At 33.2% G+C, this 22,066-nt stretch overlaps 3 protein-coding genes and 1 pseudogene across 3 annotated transcripts; 1 reads left to right on the forward strand and 3 right to left on the reverse strand.

Annotated features, from left to right (window-relative positions):
• Positions 1-5,058: 5,058 nt before the first annotated feature.
• LOC25498601 (uncharacterized) lies at positions 5,059-6,772 on the reverse strand. Its single transcript, XM_024770937.1, has 3 exons — positions 6,146-6,772; positions 5,343-5,990; positions 5,059-5,151 (listed from the first exon to the last, which is right to left on the reverse strand). Exons 1-3 carry the CDS (start codon positions 6,770-6,772, stop codon positions 5,059-5,061), a joined length of 1,368 nt encoding a protein of 455 aa, XP_024626705.1.
• Positions 6,773-9,613: 2,841 nt separating this feature from the next.
• Positions 9,614-11,262, reverse strand: LOC25498602 (uncharacterized). Its single transcript, XM_013593533.1, has 3 exons — positions 10,642-11,262; positions 9,823-10,533; positions 9,614-9,706 (listed from the first exon to the last, which is right to left on the reverse strand). Exons 1-3 carry the CDS (start codon positions 11,260-11,262, stop codon positions 9,614-9,616), a joined length of 1,425 nt encoding a protein of 474 aa, XP_013448987.1.
• A 7,034-nt stretch (positions 11,263-18,296) lies between these two features.
• Positions 18,297-19,617, reverse strand: LOC25498603 (uncharacterized). The gene is made up of 3 exons (XM_024770938.1): positions 19,258-19,617; positions 18,504-19,199; positions 18,297-18,404 (listed from the first exon to the last, which is right to left on the reverse strand). Exons 1-3 carry the CDS (start codon positions 19,615-19,617, stop codon positions 18,297-18,299), a joined length of 1,164 nt encoding a protein of 387 aa, XP_024626706.1.
• Positions 19,618-19,631: 14 nt separating this feature from the next.
• On the forward strand, positions 19,632-21,096 carry LOC25498604 (probable splicing factor 3A subunit 1; annotated as a pseudogene).
• Positions 21,097-22,066: the final 970 nt, after the last annotated feature.

Here is a 22,066-nt window from a genome sequence, read left to right on the forward strand (position 1 = left end):
CTTATAACTAACTGCAGAATTGATTGAATATACCTATTATTTTTAAAGGTACCAGCGGAAAACAAATACCTCTGGATGGATGGTTTCTTTCCTAGAAACACATCGGTTAAAGGTGACAGAGAAACTAAAGCACACTTCAAGAGATCAAGTACCTGCATAGAAATAATTGTAGTTAAACAAACTAGTCAATAAAAAAACGAATTAAAGTACAAAAGATGTGCAAGTCGATAAAGCAATAAACATGAAGTAATATGTAAAAAACATGGGAAGGAAATATAAAAACCTTTTCTTTAGTGACATTTACAGTCATTTCTTTTGCAGAACTTGTGGCTATTCCAGAATTCTGGAGCAGAGAAAAGCTTGTATGAACCATTGAGTTTGGCATGATAATCAAATCATCAGTAATGACAAAGGTAGCAATGCTGTTAACAAATCCTTTGTAGAAAGGTCTCAGGAAAACTGGACAGTTACAACAACTACTACAACGCCCACATTTACCGTGTATGTTAGCTGGAAAGTAATCACATTCACAATCACTTTCACTACCACAGTGCTTGTTAGCAGACATGAAGTACTCAGTGGGCTCTACATCATCGATATTAAGTTTAAGAGTACCGCAATAATCTTCTGATGAGTTCCTCGGATACAACAACATTTCTTTGTTTGTCTCTGTGCACAGACACTCATCAAGACCTGCCACACTTTGATAGAGTGAGTTAAGACAACCAATTTTGACTGGTCCCATGCTTGAATCCATCTGTGAAAGTCTTGCAATAGTTCCTAATGGTAATGTTAAGAAGCTACAGAGAATGTCCACAAAATCTTTCTCAGCTTCAGCAAATACAACTTTATTAGTCTCTTCGTTCACTAGAAGTTTCAACTGCACGTACTCGTCTTTTTGAGTAGTAGAAGCCATGGTAGTAGCTACTGCCAGATAGAAAGATTGAAAATTATAGCAAAATATAGTGAATTTTAAGAAGGAGAAGTTGAAAATTAGTGTAATGTTTCTTCAGTTGTTTGAATGCATAGGAAAGGTAGCTGATTATTAATGTAGCTGATTAATTAACTTATTTATTAGAACTGGTTTAGCTCTTCCTCGTAAATTGTTTACTTGTTGAAGAAATCAAACCGGGAAGTTTAAAGGATAACTTGACATGCGTGGATGAGTGAGTATATAGAACTTTATCTCTTTATTTTAAAAATAAAATAATCGGGAAATGAATAAATTTTCAACAAGTCTTATTAACGAGTTCTAGAAGAGTCATCTAAGTGTAGCTCACTTAATAACTATCAAGGATAATAAAACGAGTGCCCCAAAGAATTCCAAAATAAGTAAGTGTCTTGCGAACCATTGACCCGGGGGTATTGGTTAAGGAATCCACAATTAAAAAATTTGCCTCAGAAATTAAAGATGTTACTTTTGATCAAGTTATGATTACACCACTTTTTTATGAAAACTTACTTGATCATGTAAGATGTTACTTTTGATCAAAGTAATGCTTGTTGGTTTTGGATTTCCAAATTCTATTTTGAAAAGGAATCTCTATCTAAAATATTACTACTAGATTGAGTCACGATCAGGTCGCTTTTTTAAGATGTTTTGTGGCACTACCAAAATTGTGCATGACAGATTCCGTCTCCAGGATAAAACAGGTCGGCTAAAACTGTGCGGTTAACTATTGCTTCGTACAAAAATGGTCGAGATTTACACCTCCAATATGGTACTAAGACCACTCTTTAATACTGAAACCACTCTAATATGGCATTGTGATCACTCTATTATAGTGATGAGGCCATTCAAATATGATGTTATCACCATTCTAACTTTCAAGGGTCCGTTTGGTGCGCATGATAGTATATAGATAGGATATGAAAAAGAGCTAGACAATGATAGGATATGATAGTAACTGGATAAACATTTATCATATCCCATGTTTGGTTAACACATGATAAAAATATGATAGCATGATTTAATCGTATCATATGTTTGGTGCACACTTGATATATACATGATATGATATATATTATATTTCAGTGATAAAATTTCTCTTAAAAAGGTGATAAAATTATCTTTAGATTTTTGAATTTTTTTTTTTTAATATTTTATAATACATATTAAAGTTAGGGGTTTTTTTACCATAAAAATTAGGGGTTTGAATTGCCTTCTTCTCCAAATACCAGCCGCCATAGTAGCAATTATCCTTGAAAATTCAATCACCATGGTAGCAATCATATGGAGAGATCGAAGGAACAATATAATGAGTAGTATTTAGAAGGAACTACTAATATCTAGAGTAACATAAATTAAAGAACAAATAAATAAATAAATAACGAGAGGGCAGTAGCAACAATATCGATTTGGTTTTGAACATAATCCAAGCGCAAAAAGCAGTGGATGGAAAGAAGAAACACGGAGTTAAAATTCAATTGAGTAAAGTTAGCGTTTGTTGCAGAAGGCGAGAGTCGAAGAAGGGTTTTGGAGGAAACTGAAAACACGCTTCTGATAGTTATATGCTACCACTAACCCATCAAAAACCAAGGATAAAAATTACAAAGGCTCAATAGGATAGGATTAAAAATAGGTTTAAATTATCCTTTCATGTTGGTGGACCAAACAACAGATTTAATCAGGATATGATAGTGTTATCATATCCTGTCTTCTTATCATGCGTACCAAGCGGACCGTAAGTTCTCCTAAATGTCAATATGGTACTACGACCACTCAAACATAGTGATACCATCGTTCTAACATTTAAGATCTCCAAAATATCGTTATTGTACTACAACCGCTCAAATATGGTGATACCACCATTTTAACTGTTTTACTTCATGAAGAGTAAACAAATATTGAAATAATATTTATATACCGTTAAGGTAATTTCAACGGGACATTTTTATTTCAAAAAGGAACTATAATCTTAAAAATATTTTTTATTTCGAATGGAAATATATTATCGAAGAGATTATATTCTCAAGACCTTTCTTAATTCCAAATGAGACATTATACCCAACAGAGACTAAGGTTTAAGAACACTCTTAATTCCGAATGGACGGACAAAAGAGATAAGGAGAAGAATAGCTCATCAAGACAAGCTAAAGGGAAAAGAGAGAAATAATTATCGACAACTCAATGAAACTCTTTGGTGTGAAATTTTTGAATTGAGTGGAGACTTCTATTTATATTGAGGTTTTGTAACTGATATAACTATAATTGCGGCATTAGTTACTCTTGTAGATAAGATCAAGAAGAAACTTAATCACTAATCAGTTCAACAACACTTGTGGATAAGATAAAAAAAAACAAACTCACTGAGGAAACAAACTCATTGGATATGAATGAAGGAAAAGATAGGAAACTCAGTTGAACTCTTATTCTTGTCACAACCAACATAAACCAAATTTATGGCAAGTGATATCCACGAATAAAAGTAATAATTACTACTCCCTCCGGTCCTTTATACAAGAAACAAAAGACATAAAACATCAGGACCAAGGAATTACATTGAAAATAGTTATCTTCGTTTAATACACCTCTACATTTAAAAAATTTCCATGAATACCCCTAAATTAATTACTCTTTATTCCACCAACTTACTTACTTTTAATATTCTCTCTCATAATAAATAAGGGCACAAATGAAATTTAGCTTCAAACATACTTGAAACTTGGTCAATATTTCTTATAAAAATGACCAACAAAAATCTAATTTTTGTTTTTAATAAAAAGTACCGGAGGGGATATTATTTTTAAACACTAATAATGTGCGTCTTCTATTTTATGTCCGACTCTCACTCTTAATTTTTTAATTCACATCACACTAACTCAAAGTCTTGTTATTTTGTATTTAATCTTTCAATTTCCTTTCAATGTCACACGTTCCAACAATGCTTAACCACTTTTTTTTTCTTCTAAAAGTTCTCCAATAAGTAATTACTATTTAAAGCCTTTAAAAAATGCTCCAGTGATAGTTGTTTGGGAGTTTGAAGAGGAAGAAAGAGGAGAACTTTGGACCGATGAGATTATAGGAAAAAAATAGAGAAACCTTTCAAAAAAGTTGAGAAAATTTACATCTAATCAAGATGATAAGTGGAGCCCCTGATACGAATCCCGGTTACATTGTCCCTACCATGAGCTAAACTCACAGACGGTGAGGGTTGGATTTAATTCAAATAGCAAGTAAAAATTCGATTTAGACCGATAAAAAAATGCTTTTGAAATACTCCCTCCGTCCTTAATTATATATAAGACTTTTTTGAGAATTTTTTTTGTTCCTTTTTATAAGACCCCTTTGTTATTTCCAACTACATCAATTATTTCTTTACATACATGTCCTTATTTATTATACATCTTTTTTTTTTTTCAATCAACAATAAATAACATGTTGAAAACATAAACTAACCTTCTTTCTTAAAGGATAAAATTGTAAAAACAATAGTGATTACAAACAACTTTAATACAAATATCCACTATCTTAATTCCCGTGATTTTAGCAAAAGGGTCTTATATATAGGGACGGAGGGAGTATACAATAATTACAACAATTGAAGCATAGCGGAACGCTGTACCATTTCTCTTGACAATTTAAATTATGGAATAAATTTTGTTAGAATGTAGAAGTGGTTAAGTATGTTGTATTAAACTTTTAATTTCTACATTGTATAGAGTGATGCCAATAATCAAATAAACAAGTTGATTTGATCGTTCTCATCTTGCTGGAGAATGTCCTTATCTGTAGTGTGTTGTTTCTAAATTGCTCTTGTCATTAAAAATCAAACTTCTTACCCAATTTGAAGTGAAATGGGCAGAGATAAAAAGCCCAAATTAATGATATTAAACCTTTTCTTTATTTAAGTAATTAAACCAACATTATAACATGAGATCAAACACGAGCAGAAATGGTTCATGGGTAAGCTTCAAAAATAGGGAAAATTTCTGCTTAGTAGAAAGAAAAGATAGGAAAACAGTATTGCATAGATCCCAGTCACAACTCACAATTTCCTGTTACAATTTCATCAACATTTTTTCTAAACTTAAAACATAACTCAACAATAACACTTGTTAATTCTCCTCCATATCCTCGGTTAACAAGTGACTGAGACCATTTGTTAGAGCAGATGTTGAGGTTAAAGCAGCTTTCAATATTCCCAGACACTACATCAAGAAAACAAAAAATATTGTCGATTAGTCTAGTATCATGAATACTTCCAACACAAAAATTCAAAAAAGTGAAGGTGAAAGATCTAAAGATTTTACTTTATTCCTTACCTCCTTCATACCAATGGTGACCACCTTTTTCTTAAGGTCGTCTAGAGGAATTTGCAAAGATTGATTAATAATAGAACTGAAATTGGAGATGAAGGTCCAATAACCAAGTCATCTGTAGCTAGGTATGTTCTTGGTCCCTTGAGATAACCTTCATTTCTTGTATTTTCATTGTCCTTAACTAGGTGCATTTCTACATATTTTCCTTCATCTCTCCTGTATTCATTAGTTATGAAAAATTTACAATCAACAATACTTTGCTTGGAATCTTGCCCTTGATAATAACAATAGTAATTCACACGTGACTGGTTTATCGGCAAAATCTGCTTGCTTGATATGTACTCCTTCGCCAAATGAGGATCAACAAGTCTATTCTTTGCTTCTTTTGACTTCAAACATTGGTTTTCATCTAATTCAACAATACTTTTGTATAATCCATCTATGCTACCAATAGAACTACATCCTCCTAACTTACACACAACACCTCCCAAAGGAAAAGTGAGAAAACTTAATAGTAAATCGGTAAAATCTTGCTCCCCATGAGCAAACAATATTTTTCCATCTGACTTTCTAATAACAAGCTCCACGGTGATTTGAATATCAGCATTCAAATCATTTTCAACCTCGCAAGAGAAAAACGAAGACCTCTCGATGGAAGGTTTATTTCCTAGAAACATGTCAGTCAAAGGTGACTTCGAAACCAAAGCACACTTTAGAAGATCTAGTACCTGAATAGGTAAATTAAGTCATAACAATTAATCAAAAATGAATTGAAGACAAAAAGGAATAAAAGTTATATCTGTAGATCATGTAAAGAATATATGTAGAGAAAGCAAAAAACAACAATCAATCATGTAAAGAATCAAACTAGAGATATAGAAACCTTTTCTTTAGTGACAATTACAGTCATTTCCTTTGTAGAACTTGTGACTATTCCTGAATTCTTGAGAAGAGAAAAGCTTGTATAAACCATGGTGTTTGGCATGATTTTCAAGTCATCAGTAATTACAAATGAAGCATCACTATTGACAAATCCTTCGTGAAAATGTTTCAGGACAACTGAACGCTTAGCACTCCTACACTTACAACGCTCATCATCCATGGAGGTGCTCAAGTAAAGAGTAGAGCTGTAATCACAATAACTATTCAGACACCTGATAAAGTACTTTGTCGGCTGACTATCATCGATGTTAAATTTAAGAGTGCTGCAATAATCTTCCGATGAATTCTTTGGCTGCAACAACATTTCTTTGTCTGAATCCTTCCATAGACACTCTTTGTTGAGATCTTTCACAGTTTGATAGAGTGAGTTAAGACAACCAACCGAGACAGGTCCCATGCTTGAATCCTTCTGCATAAGTCTTGCGACTGTTCCCAAAGGCATTGTTAAGAAACTGCAGAGAATGTCAACAAACTCTTTCCCTGCTTCAGCAAATACAACTTTATTGCTCTCTTCGTTCACTAGAAGTTTCAACTTAACATACTCATTTGTTTCTGTAGTAGAAGCCATGGTAGCAGCTAGCAAAAGAAAAATAAAAATAAAATTTTAAGGAGCAGAAGTTGCAAAATGATACTCAAGACATTTTGGCATTCGTTTATGATGCAGGGGAAAGGATTGTAAATTCACTTTAATCTTCAGTTGTTATATTAAATCATTTGTTTATAGGCTGATAAATGTCAATTAATTTAATTCGTAGGATTGATATCTTGGGAAAAAGGAAGATGATGAGTAATACAACCTTTGCACTTACCAATAATGTGGTCGGTTGATTAATTTATTAGGATCACTTGTTTCATTTTGGGTTAATTAAGTTTTTGATCCTTATAAATATTTGCAGTTTTGTTTTTAATCGATATAAAAATAAATTATATTTTTTAGTCCCTACAAATTTTTTTGTAAAATTTTGATGATTTTTTACATCCCTGTTAAATTAAAGAGGAGCATGTGTCCTTGAAATAGTAAAAACTAACGGCCATGGTATAGTGTGGTTTATATGATTCGTTTGTGTGTGAATTTTATTGAATTTACTTTTGTTTTTAATTTGAGTATTCATATTCTAAAATAAATTAAAAATATTAATTAGAGGTATGTTTTGGAAAAAATATATGCACCTATTAAATTGCATATGTGCTTATATTTAGTGACAACTTTTTTTTCACATGACTTATATAATTAGGGGTGGAGGAAAGTTGTTTTGTTAAAGTAGTGTATGAGTAATAATTAGAGGGCATAAATGAAAAAAGTAGAAAGTACTGTGAAATGAAAATGACATCATTTTATCACAATTTTTTTTTTTTCTAAAACGACAATCACTGCGAAACGGAGAGAGTGTTTGTTCCCATTCATCCATCCAATTAATATTATTTTCACCACTTAAAAGTTACTCCATCTGTCTCAAAGCATATGAAGTTTTGAATATTTCACACAAATTAAGAAGTCTAAATGTCTAATTAATGTTGTATGGGAAAGAGGAATTAAAAGTCATTTTTAAAATTATCTTTGGTTAATGGTATATAAAAAACAAATTAAATAATTAAATGAAGTAGAAAGTAATAACATTAAATGCTTCATTGATATTGTCAAACAACTTATAATTTACAACAAACATTTTCTACAAAACGACTTATAGTTTGGGATAGACCGAGTAATATATATCTCACTACACGTTTATGGTCATGGTGATTACACCAATACATGATAAAGTTGATAATTTAGTAAAATTATTAATGTCTCTCATTCATTTATACACTTTTCATAATGTGTGTAAAATAATCAAAATGACCGTTCATTGTGAGGTGGATGGAGTAACATTAATTGTAATTATTTTTTCTACAATTTTTTTTTTTTTTTTTTTTTTGTATATTACTCCATTCTTTACTAATTATAAGTTGAGGAGTGTAATGAACGCTCTCTTTTCAACACTTCGGATATATATTCCACATAAAATGGTCAGGTTCACATTGATTTCACTCAATAAAAAAATAAATGTTAGAAAGAGAGTGCTCCGAACATTTCTCTTATGAGTTTTTTAGGGGGAAATTCCACCCAAAATAAGCTAATGTGCAAAAAAAATTGGTTAAGATCTCATATGCCCTCCAGTCACTATTATAAACAAAACTTTATCATTTACATTCATTCAATAAATTATGTATATGGTCAATATTATAGAGTACACACATCACTTATATAATGAACTGAAAATGTGAATTTTTTATTATAATACTGAAGTTAGAAAGACCCACATTACATTTAATCTACTAACCACTTTTTTTTTAATCTGAAAAAAATGAAAGGATGCTTATAAAAAAAGGGAGTTAATAAGATAACCTTTAAAAAATATATACTTTGGTACAATTTCAAAGGTAATTTTCGTATGGTTTTTAATTTAAAATACATTTTTCATTGTTATGCAATCTTTAACAAAATTATAGTTTTCTACACTAGTAAAAACCATTAAGCTAACGTATAATGGATGAATTTATATAAGCTAATGTGTATACTCGTGCAAGATATTGTTTATGAAATCATCAAATTTATTTAAGGCCAAGCTTGCACTGGGCGTGCAAAAGCCGACAAATGAACCAAACAAAGCACCGACCATACATGTAACGGTACGATGGTCAAATAAACAAACAGCCAAAGACTTGACATAAGGCAGCCGTGGACAGCAGGCAGCACCCTTCTCACCAAAAACAGAAACAGACCCTAACAGAAGGCGAAAACAGAACTTTAAGTACTTGCCCATAGTGCACTACTTATGAGTTTTATTTCCGTCCATAACAGAAGGCAAAAACACAGCTTTAGAAAGGTCATGAGTTTCATTTTTTAATAGTAAACCTTTGGAATTTCTGATAATTTTAAGCATTTGTCCATAGTGGACTACTTATAAGGTCGTCCACCCTAGGAGTCACCCAGGATCAGCTTGTGTAATGTGTAAACTAGCATATTATTTTCAGCAGTCGAAAAAATACTTGAGGCATATCATGTTCCGATGGTTTTATTTCTTCAACTTTGAGGCATATCATGTTCCTCCCAATGTCTTCTATTTCTTCCACTTACTCCTTCCTTTTTTCCAAAACCGTCCCCTCCAATCTCCCAAACAAAGCCTAAGTTATTTGTATGATAAATACTATATCAATAAAGAAAGGTTTATGTGAAAAGGAATGAAACAAAAACGATCTTGGATATATTTCATTGTAAATTCAGGAGGACCAAGTACACAGTAGTTTAAAGATCTAAAGACAATAATGATAGAAACTGAAATAACCCAAAAATAGCAAGTCTAGCCCTGTTGTCTGTTACAAACTTTCATTTAACATAAAACATACAAAACACAGCACAATGGTTAGTCTATTTCTCCTCCTTAACTTCGGTTAACAGATGAGCAAGTCCATTTGTTAGAGCAGATGTTGAAGTCAAAGCAGCCTTCAATATGCTAAAACACTATACAACAAGAAAACAAGGAAAATATAAGCAAATAGTAAAAATATTCCTAGAAAATCAATATTCAAGCATCAAAACAAGAAGATTAAAAATCTACACGATTAAATCTTTCTCACCTCCTTGACACCGATGGTAACAACCTTTTCTTTCAAGTCACCGAGAGGAGTTCCGGAACAATCAATTAAATTTAAAGATGTAATTGGAGATGATTGTGAAATGATCAAATCATCAGTAGCCACATATATTTTCAATCCCTTGACATAACCTTTATGTGTTTTGGAATTATTACGTAGGACCAATTCTCTACGGTTTCTCTTATTACTCCAAACTTCATGACTTATGAAAAATTTATTATGAGTAATACTCTGTTCAAAATTTTCACCATGGTAGTAACAATAATAGTCCACATAACTTTTCTGAGTTGGTAATATCTGCTTGCTGAAATTGAACTGACGGGCAACAACAGGATCAACAAGTCTTTTCTTGGCTTCTGTTGACACAAAATATGTTTCATCTATATCAACTATACTGTTGTACAATCTTTCGATGCTTCCCAAGGAACAATCTCCTCTTAGCTTACTTACCACACCTCCCAAAGGAAATGTAAGAAAACATAAAAGTAAGTTTGCAAAATATTCGTCCCCTTGAGCATACAATACTTTTCCATCCGATTTTCTTATAACTAGTTTCACATTGATTTCAATATTACTACTATTTTGAACATTGCATGAGAAAATGCATGACCTTTCAAGGGTCGGCTTCTTTCGCAAAAACATATCTGTCAAAGGGGACTTGGAAATTAAAGAACACTTCAGAAGATCCAGTACCTGTATAGAATTCTAATTAATAGAGCACGAAAAATTAAAGAGTTTGTATCTAGAGCAAATGATAAACAAGCAATGATTTCAAGAACATAATATTGTAGATATAAAAACCTGTTCCTTAGTAACATTGACAGTCATTTGCTTTAGTGAACTTGTGCTTTTTATCCCATAATTCTTGAGTAAGCCATAGCCTGTAACATGCATTGAGTGTGGCATGACAACTATATTGTCCGTAATAACAAAAGTTGTATTTGTAACAAACCCATCGCAGTAAGGTTTCGGTAAAACTTGAAGAGTCAAAGGACTCCCACAATTACAGCTTTTGGTATTGGAAGTATACAAACTAAATTCGCATCCGATATGAACAAATTCAGTACATATGCAGTACTTGGTTGGCTCAGTATCATCAATGTTAAATTTGAGAGTGTTGCAGTAATCCTCAGATGAGTTCTTTGGTTGCAGTAACATTTCTTTGATAGTTTCATACAAGAAATAACTGTTGTTGAGATTTGCCACACCTTGATAGAGAGAATTGAGACAACCAATTGTAACAGGACCGATAATCGACTCTTTCTGCAGAAGTCTTGCAATTGTTCCTAATGGCAATGTTAAGAAGCTACACAGAGTGTCAACAAAGTGTTTCTCTGCCTCAGCAAATAAGACTTTGTTTGTTTCTTTGTTCACTAGAAGTTTCAAAGACATTACTTGCTCCTCTGATTTATTATCGGCCATTGAAGCAAGTAACTAGCGAAAGAGAAGTTGGAAGTTTTAAATTCAAAAAGCTGATAAATGTGTTACTCCGGTGGACTCTAATAGTAGTAATATATAAGGGTGCAGTGCATAATGGATTCAAAATCGCTTTTAATGGCAATTCTTGTGAAACGGGTATTAAAGTATATGAATAGCTTTCATTCTGAATGTATTGATAGCTTTAATTAATTAGCACTTTTTCCACAGCAAATGCATTAGACGATAATGGCACTGCCTTTCCATTAATCTTGAGTTAACGAGACTTTGATTAGGATCACTTACCTCGTAAGACGTTAATTGCCGGTTAGCGAATAAACCAAATGTGGTTTTCAAGGAAAGAACATAAAAATTTCTCAAAAAAATAGGGAAGAACATAATTAGGGGTTAGTAAATTGATACGCACGTTTCAATAACGTAAGAGGAAATATGAGAGGTTTGAGCCAATTAACTCAAATGGAGGGAATAGTTTTTGAAAAAATAAGCAAGTGGAAGAAGGAAAGGAAAATGGGAGGGAAGGGTTTTAGATAGGCATGGCAATGAGGCGGGTGAGGACGGGTTTTACATTTCTGGTCCCCTTACCCGATTCTCATATACTTACTTGTTACCCTACACATATCCAATGTGGATGAGAAATTAAATCTCATCCCCGTCTCCGACGGGTTCGGGTATCCCCGCCTCATCCCTGTCCCTGCATTCAATATTTTTTTTAATAAAAAATAGAAGTTTTTTTGCAACCTCTAGAGAAATGTTGTAATGCATTATCCAGTAATATGCTCACTTTAGCATTTATTAGACCGATTGATTTAGTTATTCCTTTAAATATCAATGATAATTTTTATAGCACGACAATTATCAAACAAAATAACAAGACATGTCAACATAAAAATAATTTTCTCCATTCGGGACGGGTTTGGGTATAGGATCGGGGTGGGCACGGACGGATCTCTTTAGAGACCCCCAGGTGCCACTGCACCCCTCAGCCTTTATACAAATGTCATATTAGGCATGATATAACAACTTATATGCTAGTGTTGCAACAATTATGCAGTCTTCTTATCAGTAAAAGGTTGTGAGTTCTCGAACCCCATGGCACCTTTTGTTTATTATATATTTTGACGAATTATTCATATTTTATACAAAAAAAAAAGGTCCTAGTGGGATTTGAACCAGAATCTCTCATGTTATATTCATGCAATTGTACCGTTACACCAGTTTACAAAATTGTATATTTCTTGAAACTTTTTAGTATATATTCTACAAATATTTGGCACCCTCGAGAAATAAACTCAAGATCCGCCAATGGGGGTGAGTACCTATATACCCGCTACCCGTCCCATACAGATGTTTTAAAATCAGGAAAAACTTAAACTCATACCCAATCCCAGCTAAAACAGGAAAAACCCGTCAAATTGAATTTGGTTCAAGCGGATAACCAGATACATGTATGAATTTTGTTGTCATGCCTAGTTATAGAGGGTTTATTTTTCCTCATAATATAAAACTTTCTTATTTTGGGAACACAAAAATTGTATTTTATGAGGGTTTTGAGGGACTTTGTAGGGTTTGTATGATTCTTCAAATTTAATTTATATTGTTATAATTTTTTTAAAATTAAAAATATAATAATCATAACTATTAATTTATCATTATCTAAAAAAAATACTTTTACAAAAAAAATGAAAGATTTCTCAATTATCCCTCAAATTTTCAATTACGCTGTTTTGACCTCCCTTGTTTTTTTTAGCTATTTTGTCCCCATCTTAACCTCTTTCTAATTTTAAAGCACATCACTTATATATGTTTAGATTTATTTGAGGTCTATGATATTAACATAGTCTTTTCGCACCTAATCATATTTCCTCATTTCTTCTCTTCTCTCACATTTTTTTTTTTTTTATCAGGATTTGAAGCAAAACCTTACATATATTATTCATTGTTATTATCAATTGAGGTACGCTTACAACGATATCTCCTCCGTCTTTTACCCACTAACATAGCTTCTTAATCCAAAACTTCTTCCGGCCTTAAATAACATATCTTTTTTCCACGTGTCAATACTCAACGCCATGAATTAAAACGTGTGGCCTAGATTTAGAAAAATTTTACTCCCTCCTACTAACGATATGTGTCTTCTTTCATAATTTTTTTTGTCTTAAATTATTTGACCTTTTTACGGTAAATAATACGACATGAGAAATGACATTTGTACAACCATTTTATTATAATTTTTTGACAATTTTCTCTTTCATACTCATATGTAATTATTCTCTCTCTTCCTTTTTTTTTCTCTCTCTCTCTCTATTATTTTTTACCAATAAAAAGAGAGAAACAAGGTTGTCACCAAAATTTCCAATAAATGAATATACAAATATCATTGCTCATATAACATTTATTATTCTGTCCACTAACATACTCGTGTTTATTATATTTCAATCATCCATACATTATTCCACCAACCATAATTAAAAATGGTGTTTTAGTAAATGATAAATATTTTGTCATCAAAATCAATATTATTAATTATTTACTTTTTTTTTTGGTACAATAATTATTTACTTAATTATCGTGTTAAATTCAAATAGGACACCTTCTATGAAACGAAGGAAGTAACAATTTTGCTTAAGATTAAAAACAAAGATGAACCAAGTAAAGCAAAGTTTATGTTGGTGGATCGTTATTAAAAACTTGTTTAATAGGTGGATCCAAGAGAAGAACAACTTTTTTATTCTTATTTTCCACAATTTTTTTTTAATTTTTATATGTTGAGTGTAGTAGTTAACATGGAAAGGTGTATTTTTTAATCATGCTCCATTTTGGAATTTTTATTACAACCGATTGAAGAAGCTTTAGGTATATAGTAATTTTCGAGAGGAATAAGAAAAACATAAGTTGGGTTGAGCGAGGTTGGTAGTGAAGGAGATGAAAAGGTGAAAGATGATTAAGTGTAAAGGGTCTATGTTACTATCACATACCTCAAATAAATCTAACCACATGTGAGTGTCGATATATATATATATATATATATTTGAAAACTCGGTATCCGATCCAAGGATTGACTAATTTGAGGGGACCAATCTTACCGCCCACTTGCGGAGGTCCCGTTTTAAGCCAGAGCAAAGCTCTGTATGGACTTGCCCACCGAAATTGGCACCGGAGGGAGTCGAACCTGAGACCTTGAGAGGAGCACACTCTAAAATCCCAAGCCAACCACTAGGCTAACCCCAAATGGGTGAGTGACAAGATTTGAAGATCATAATGGGATAAAAATGGGGGATCAAAATAGCTCAAAAAAACTAGCAAGGCCAAAATAGCACAATTGAGAAACTTAAGGGTCAAAAGTGCAATTAAGCGTTTATGATTTTATAATGTCAAATTTCAGTTTTTTTTCTGGTTATCTAGGTATTTTTTTTATGAAGGTTGATGAAGAAGAGAAAATAGAAGGTGAAGAAAAGGAAAGAAAAATTATGTGTTGGTGGTTGACTATTAGATTTAATAGTCTTGCATGGTCCAAGGGTCTATTTTATTTCAAAATGATCAAAGAGTTAAAATTAAATAAATTAATAAGGTTTACGGTGGAACATCTACAATGTTAGTCCATCATATATACATTTATGGTTTTTTGAGAGAAATATATACATTTATGGTTAAAATTAACATAATGAGACCAAATTGACCGACCAAAACAGAACTTTTAAAAAATCATATGCAATTTATAGTTGAAAGACCAAAACGAAACTTTTTTTATAAATTAATGGACCAAAACAAATTCTTAAATTATTTAGGAGACCAAATGTGCAATTTAAACTTTTTTTTTTTAATTTAACAAAATAAGATAGATAGGGAGAATAGATTTTGTCAAGTTTATTCTCTCACGTGTTTCATGTGTTATTCAACGTTGAATAGAACAGATGAAATGAATATTTAATATAAAAATAATAATATTTTTAGAAAAAATATATAAAAATTAGAATAAAAAAGTAATGGTATAAGGCAAATTCTATGGTACACTTAACAATTTGAGTGTATTGGTACACCAAATCCTTAAATTATAATAGTTAAATGAATTATTTTTTGTAGGAAAAAATTATTTTCTATTAACACATCAGAAACATGAAAGAAAAAAATTGAAAAACTCATTCCTTAGACACAGAAATATCTAGTAATATAACATGTCGTATCCTATCAAGTGAGGTTAACTACATAAATCAAACGATGTCATAGTTTTACATAAAGTCATGTATTTCTCTAGCTTGTTAATCTCTAGACCCCTCTTAATAGTTTTTCTTACTTCTAGTGATTTGACTGCTCTGCATCTAATCTACTATCGTTACTACATAATCAACATGTTTCTACTATAGGTGTTACTTCAAATATATCTTCTCCAATGTTGTCATTTGGTTGAACCTTATGTGGTTGAATTTAGCGTCTGTTTTGGCCCACCCGTCATGATTTGGTTGACTTTTTTATATTGGCTATATTAGCCTCGTCTAAGAGTATAGTCGGATTTTAACTCCGCCAGCCAAATCAACGCTAAAGTAGCCTCGGATGGTCTGTAGCCGACACTACCCTTTATCTTCAACCGTTTTAGCATAAGCCCCAACTTTGACGCTAAATTAGTGTTAGCATTCATTTTTACCCTTTTCGCGTGTGTTTCTAGTCGACGCTAAAAGATGTTTTTATAGTAGTGTTTATCGGCCACAACTAGTAATTCACTACTCGTGATTTCATGGTGAACTGATCCTCCTACATTTGCCTTTTCTTTGTTTAATATATTTTTTTGGCTGCTATTCATGAATCTTTCTTTGCTGTTCATTCTCTAGCAAGCCTGAATATACATATTTCTTATATCTTTGATTTTATATTTAACTTTGAATATATCTTATATATAATTTATTTCTTGCATATTGTATTGAATTATTATTTTAATTATTGTATGTGTGAAAAACATTACTAGTGGTGATATTCATAACCTGAAGCTAGCTAGGTGTAAGAAAATCAGATAACATTATGTTGTATGCTCAAGAGGGACAAGATTTTGCAGACTTAATTATATGATTGAGAAATGCATTTCCATTGTTTGGAGTTTTACACTAGTTAGAAGGGAATAGTTATCTGGGAAGTATTGATGGATTGCTCATGAACCTAGCCGATTTAAATGAAAGGTTCTAGAGGAGTTGTGGTTGTTAGAGGGGGAAGTGAATAGAAGTGAAGAGGTAGTGTTTGGGTACCTTTGGAAGAGTCGGGCACCGTTGAAAGTGTTGGCGTTCGTTTGGACAATGCTTCTTAACCGGGTTCCAACTACGGAGAATTTAGCGGTGAGAGGGGTTTTGGAAGCCGAAAGTTCTTTGAATTTCGTTTTTTGTGGTTCTAGGGAGGAATCGGTTATTCATCTTTTTTTGCATTGTGTTGAGGTCCAAAGGGTGTGGCATTTGTTAATGTGTTGGCTGGATTTTCATTTTATCATTCCAAATAACTTGTTTGTTCATCTTGAATGTTGGTCGCAAGAAGTGTCATCCAAGAAAGTTAGACATGGCCAGCGGCGAAGCTAGCAATAATTTTATGAGGTGGCCACCCGAAAGTAACCAAAGTTATAAAAAATTATTGCACCTAAAATCGAACTTGGAGTAGCCAAATATATATTATTAGGGGTAGCTAAACATAAAAATATACCTACTAACTCAATAAAATTTATTTTTTTGGGGTGGCCATAGCTACCCCTCTCCTGTACAAGCATTCGCCCCTGGACATGGCTTTTGGATTATTTGGTATGCCGCTTTGTGGGTAATTTGGAAAACGAGGAATGAGGTGATCTTTAATGATGGGACTTTTGAAGTAACATGCTTCTCAAGCTAAGTGTTTTGCAATATTGTTATTACCAACGCACGCGAAAGAGTAATTCATGTCACACTTTTCAAAAGGGATAAAGATTAGAGTTGAGGAAAATCTTAGAAAAAGGAAACTGGTTAATACAGGATGTTCTGAAGATTATGTCAAGAGACAAGAAATGTATGTGGTTATATATAGATGATCTAGTCGTGGATCAATTGTTGTCTCTAATTTCAAACTATATAGTTACATCACCGTTTCTAAACTCTTCTTAATGATTTGAAGTAAAAAGTTGTCATGATTGGCTTCGAAGTGGTAAGTATGTAAAATTTGTATAACTTCATCATGATCGTTATGTGCTTTTGCGTTTGAAGTTTTTGTGACAGACTGATTTTCTCCGGGACTAAAAGAAGCTTTAACCTCGACTTCTGCATTCACCGATGGTCTGTCACTTTGTTAACCCAAGTTAAGGAGGAGAAATAAGAAGATATAATATTGTGTTGTTGTTTAAGATATGCATGCCATAAGGAAATTTGTAATGAGCAACGTTGCTAGTTTTACTATTTTGTTGTTATTTCATTTTTAACACCATCAGTTTTGTTTCTTTCCCTCTCCTCTTTAACTAATGTACTTTCTTGATGCAGATTTGTAAATAAATTCAGTGTGTAAATTTTTATGCACATGAATTACACGGAATAAATTTAGTGTACGATCTACCATTTGAAATTCGGAATTACTAATCCATGCATAGACAAACACACAATCATAGTTCCAATTGTTGAACCATACAGTCCTGACTCATGATTTCATAATGACACCACAATCACCCACCTGATTCTTCACAGTAACTAATGTCCGAACAAAAAATATGCACATTTTACATTCAAATTTGAAAATCTGTTTGAAACATTGCGTGTTACTTTAATTGGCAGCTTGTATAACAGATTGTAAAAGTTTGCAGCTCAAATCATATCTTTAGCATAACTTGTACTTGAGAATAACTTTAAACATCAATGAAGATTATACTAATAAAGTGATTTTTATGATGCAACTAACATCAATGAAAATACAGAAGACAGTGAAAAAAATAGATCCAGCATATCTGTCATTTTAAACTTAGAACAAAGTACACCATTATACCGAAAGATCTCAAAACCAAAATATAAAAACATAGCGATATAGTCCTAAAATTAGTTGTCCTCATTACGTATCTCCTCTTTAACTTCAGTTATGAAGTGAGCAAGACCATTTGTTAGAGCAGATGTTGAAGTCAAAGCTGCCCTCAATATACTTAGACACTGCAAAATGAAAACAAAGTAGAATGAACAGTTAATATAAAATACTCCTAGAAAGCATTAAACTTCAAAAACAAGACAGAATAAAAAGAATAAATCTACAGAATTTGTTACATCTTTGGTGCCAATGGTGACACCCTTTTCCTTCAGATCTTCAAAAGGAGTTTCAAAACGGTTGATAAAGTTTATGAGTGTAGATGGAGAGAAAGGCGCAATGGTCAAGTCATCAGTCACCCCATAAAGTTTTGGTCGTCCCTTGACATAACCTTCATCGCTTGTATGTTTTTCACGACAAACAGGCCACAACCATTTAAAATTCTCCTCACCAGTAATAAAATTGTCAGTGATGAAAACTTGATTGTGCCCAATACCTTCAATGTGTTTTCTAAGTCGATAATAACATCTATAACCATCACTTCCATCACCTGATAATATATTTTGACTAAAATCGTTATAATGTCTGGCCAATTTTGGATAAACAAGCATGTCCTTGGCGACTTTTGACACAAAGTATCTGTTTTCATCCAAATCAGATATACTCTTGTACAAAGTATCAAAGCTTCCTCCAAATTCTCGCACTACTCCACCCAAAGAAGAAGCATGAAAACTTAAAAGTATATTTGCAAAATCATGTTCCCCTAGAGCATACAATAACTTGCTGTCTGATTTTCTTATAACAAGCTTCACGGGGAATTGGATTTCATTCTCATCTATACAATAAAAAGTCTCAAAATCCTCAATCAATGGTCTCTCAAGATCACAAAAGAAAAACAATGATCTCTCGATGGAATGTGTCCTCTTCCATAAAAACAAAACAACTAAAAACAAGTACAGAAGGAAACGGAAAATATAATACCTTTTCTTTTGTGACATTGACCATCATTTCCTTCACCGAACTTGTGCTTTTTATTCCAAGGTTCTGGAGCAGAGAAAGGTTTGTAACATCCATGGAGTTTGGCATGACAGTCAAATCATCCTTAATAATAAAAGTTGCACAACTCTTCACAAAAATATTGTCGAAATTTTTCATCATAACTGAACGGTTCAAAGGATTTCCACACTGACAGTTAAATTTATTTAAGGAAATGCTCAAATCATGTTCACCACAGCTGGGAAACTTGCTACATATGAAGTACTTTGTTGGATTTGAGTCGTCAATGTTAAGTTTAAGAGTTCTACAATAACCTTCTGCTAAGTTGGTTGGGTGCAGCAACATTTCTTTGCTTGAATATGTCCCCAGACACCCTTCATCAAGATCTTCTTCCACACAATGATAAAGTGAATTCAACAAGTTCATGGAAGAACTTTTACAAGGAGATAAGGAGAGTGATAAGGAGAAGCAAAGATAACGCCTATGGAAGAAGATTCTGCTGAGCCAGGGAATGAAGTAGAAATGGAAATGGACGAGGAAGAGGGAATGAGAGCTGCTAGTTTGGAAGACAATGATGAAGGGAAGAAGAGTGAAGTCAGGGTTACTGAAGACCCTGAACCACCGATTAGGATTGTGAAGAAATGGAAGAGACCAGAAGACATGCTTCCTGCAGATAGAGATTCAACTAAGTTTGTGGTTTCTCCAATCACCGGTGAACTGATTCCTATTAGTGAAATGTAAGAACGCATGCAAATTTCTCTCTATAATCCTAAGTACAAAGAACAGAAAGAAAGGATGTTTTCCAAAATTCGAGAAACGACTTTGGCACAAGATGATGAAATCTCAAAAAACATTGTTGGACTTGCTCGGACTCGTCCTGATATTTTTGGTACTACCGAGGAAGAGGTTTCCAATGCCGTTAAGGCTGAAATTGAGAAGAAAAATGATGAGCAACCTAAGCAGGTTATATGGGATGGTAACAGCGATAGTATTGGTCGTACTGCAAACCAAGCAATGTCACAAAATATTGAAAGTGACGATCAAAGTGATGCTTATAATAATGAATTTAAAAACCTCCCTGGTCCTGCTGCACCTCCTCCAAGACCTGGTATACCTTCAGTTCGTCCTCTTCCACCACCACCTGGACTAGCTTTGAATGTACCTTGTGGTCCTATGCATAACATGCAGTATTCTAATCCTAATAGCATTGGCCTTCCATTGCCCCCACCAAGACCAGGAATGCACATGATGCAATCTCTCCGGCCACCCCCAATGCATCCATCCTTTCCTAGGAATAACCAAGGAATTCCCATTCCTCCACCACCTGGATCTCAGTTCACTCCTGTTCCTGTTTCACGACCTTATGTTCCTCACCTTCATCCACCATCAGCGATGATGCCTATGATGCATCCACCACCTCCGCCTCAAGGAGTATCCCCACCGCCACCACCTGAGGAAGCTCCTCCCTCGCATCCAGAGGAACCAAAACCAAAGAGGCAGAAGCATGACGATTCTGCTCTGATCCCTGAGGATAAATTTCTGACTCAGCATCAGGGACCTTCTCGCATTAGTATATCTGTTCCTAATGTCGATGAAGGAAATCTCAAAGGAAAAGTTCTGGAAATAACTGTGCAATCTCTGTCTGAAACTGTTGGAAGCCTGAAGGAAAAAATTGCTGGGGAGAACCAACTCCCTGCTAACAAGCAGAAATTGAGTGGAAAGCCAGGCTTTCTCAAGGACAATATGTCACTTGCATATTACAATGTTAGTGGAGGAGAAATACTCTCCCTAGCCTTGAGAGAGCGTGGTGGTAGAAAGAGATGAGAAAATTACGCGCAGCGCTGTGCAAGAAGGTTTTTGTAATCTCTGCTTCATTATTAGTCATATTTCGATTTTTATACTATTGATGGACTACATAATGCCTATCTGCATGAATTTTATGTTGAATACTTTATATCTATTGTCCTGTGATGTTTGAAGTTTTGATTGTTGTCTTAAAGACTAAAGTCATATAGTCGTTGGTTAAAGGATTTTAACCATTAATATGTTATTTTGTTTAATGAATTTTATTTAAAAATATAAGTTATTTCAATCTGAACACAAAACTTTGTTTATAATATTTCTTCATGATCTATTAAAAGAAAACTAGCTACTCATGAAGAAAAATACATGATAGATGATTGGATGATGGATCCTTGTTGCCAAGTGTGTTCCCACAACATCCAGCCATCAAAAACAACTTTTGTGTGCTCTAGATCGTGTCAAACTAAATGTAGGTCAATTGTTTGATGCCTTTACATACATTTGCGAGTTTTGCTAATCAAGGAACATGCCTATTTGCGGGATACGAGAATGTAGCTGGTTTTCTTCATTTACTTCATCCTTCAGGATGGACCTTATACTCCTGTCCCTTTACTAGTCATGATTTATAGTTAGTAAAGGGATCCATATGTTCAAAACATTACATCCGCATATTGTTTGTAAAGCAAAGTTGGTTGTTGCAGCTCATGCAGGTTCAAAACAAATTGACAAATCAGGTTAGTAGATATATTGAAGTGGGTGCTTTACAGATTTTGATGTAATTCTCTCCAAGCCATTTCCTTATTTTAATTTTATAAATTTTGTACGCAAATGCTTTGTGGGTTGTGGCTTCTCGCAAATTTTAAACTGAAAATACTGGTTAATCAAGAAGTGAGGATATGCAGCTTTTGTCTTCGATAATTTCTACTTAATATCTTAAGGACATATGCTTTATCCATATAGCATCATATTCTAAACTATGTCACGCAGTGGA

Source organism: Medicago truncatula, chromosome 7, assembly GCF_003473485.1.
Source record: "Medicago truncatula cultivar Jemalong A17 chromosome 7, MtrunA17r5.0-ANR, whole genome shotgun sequence".
Taxonomy (NCBI): Eukaryota; Viridiplantae; Streptophyta; class Magnoliopsida; order Fabales; family Fabaceae; genus Medicago; species Medicago truncatula.

Bases quoted from the DNA above. Each gene is read 5' to 3' on its own strand.
- LOC25498603 (XM_024770938.1), bottom strand. From the start codon at position 19,617: ATGTTGCTGCACCCAACCAACTTAGCAGAAGGTTATTGTAGAACTCTT. The intron at 19,200-19,257 runs GTATTATATTTT...TTTTTATGGAAG, and splicing joins TCAATGTCACAAAAGAAAAG to AGGACACATTCCATCGAGAG. The intron at 18,405-18,503 runs GTAGATTTATTC...TTCATTTTGCAG, and splicing joins CCAAAGATGTAACAAATTCT to TGTCTAAGTATATTGAGGGC.
- LOC25498602 (XM_013593533.1), bottom strand. From the start codon at position 11,262: ATGGCCGATAATAAATCAGAGGAGCAAGTAATGTCTTTGAAACTTCTA. The intron at 10,534-10,641 runs GTTTTTATATCT...AATTCTATACAG, and splicing joins TCAATGTTACTAAGGAACAG to GTACTGGATCTTCTGAAGTG. The intron at 9,707-9,822 runs GTGAGAAAGATT...CTTGTTGTATAG, and splicing joins TTACCATCGGTGTCAAGGAG to TGTTTTAGCATATTGAAGGC.
- LOC25498601 (XM_024770937.1), bottom strand. From the start codon at position 6,772: ATGGCTTCTACTACAGAAACAAATGAGTATGTTAAGTTGAAACTTCTA. The intron at 5,991-6,145 runs GTTTCTATATCT...TTACCTATTCAG, and splicing joins TAATTGTCACTAAAGAAAAG to GTACTAGATCTTCTAAAGTG. The intron at 5,152-5,342 runs GTTCTATTATTA...TTCTTGATGTAG, and splicing joins GACCTTCATCTCCAATTTCA to TGTCTGGGAATATTGAAAGC.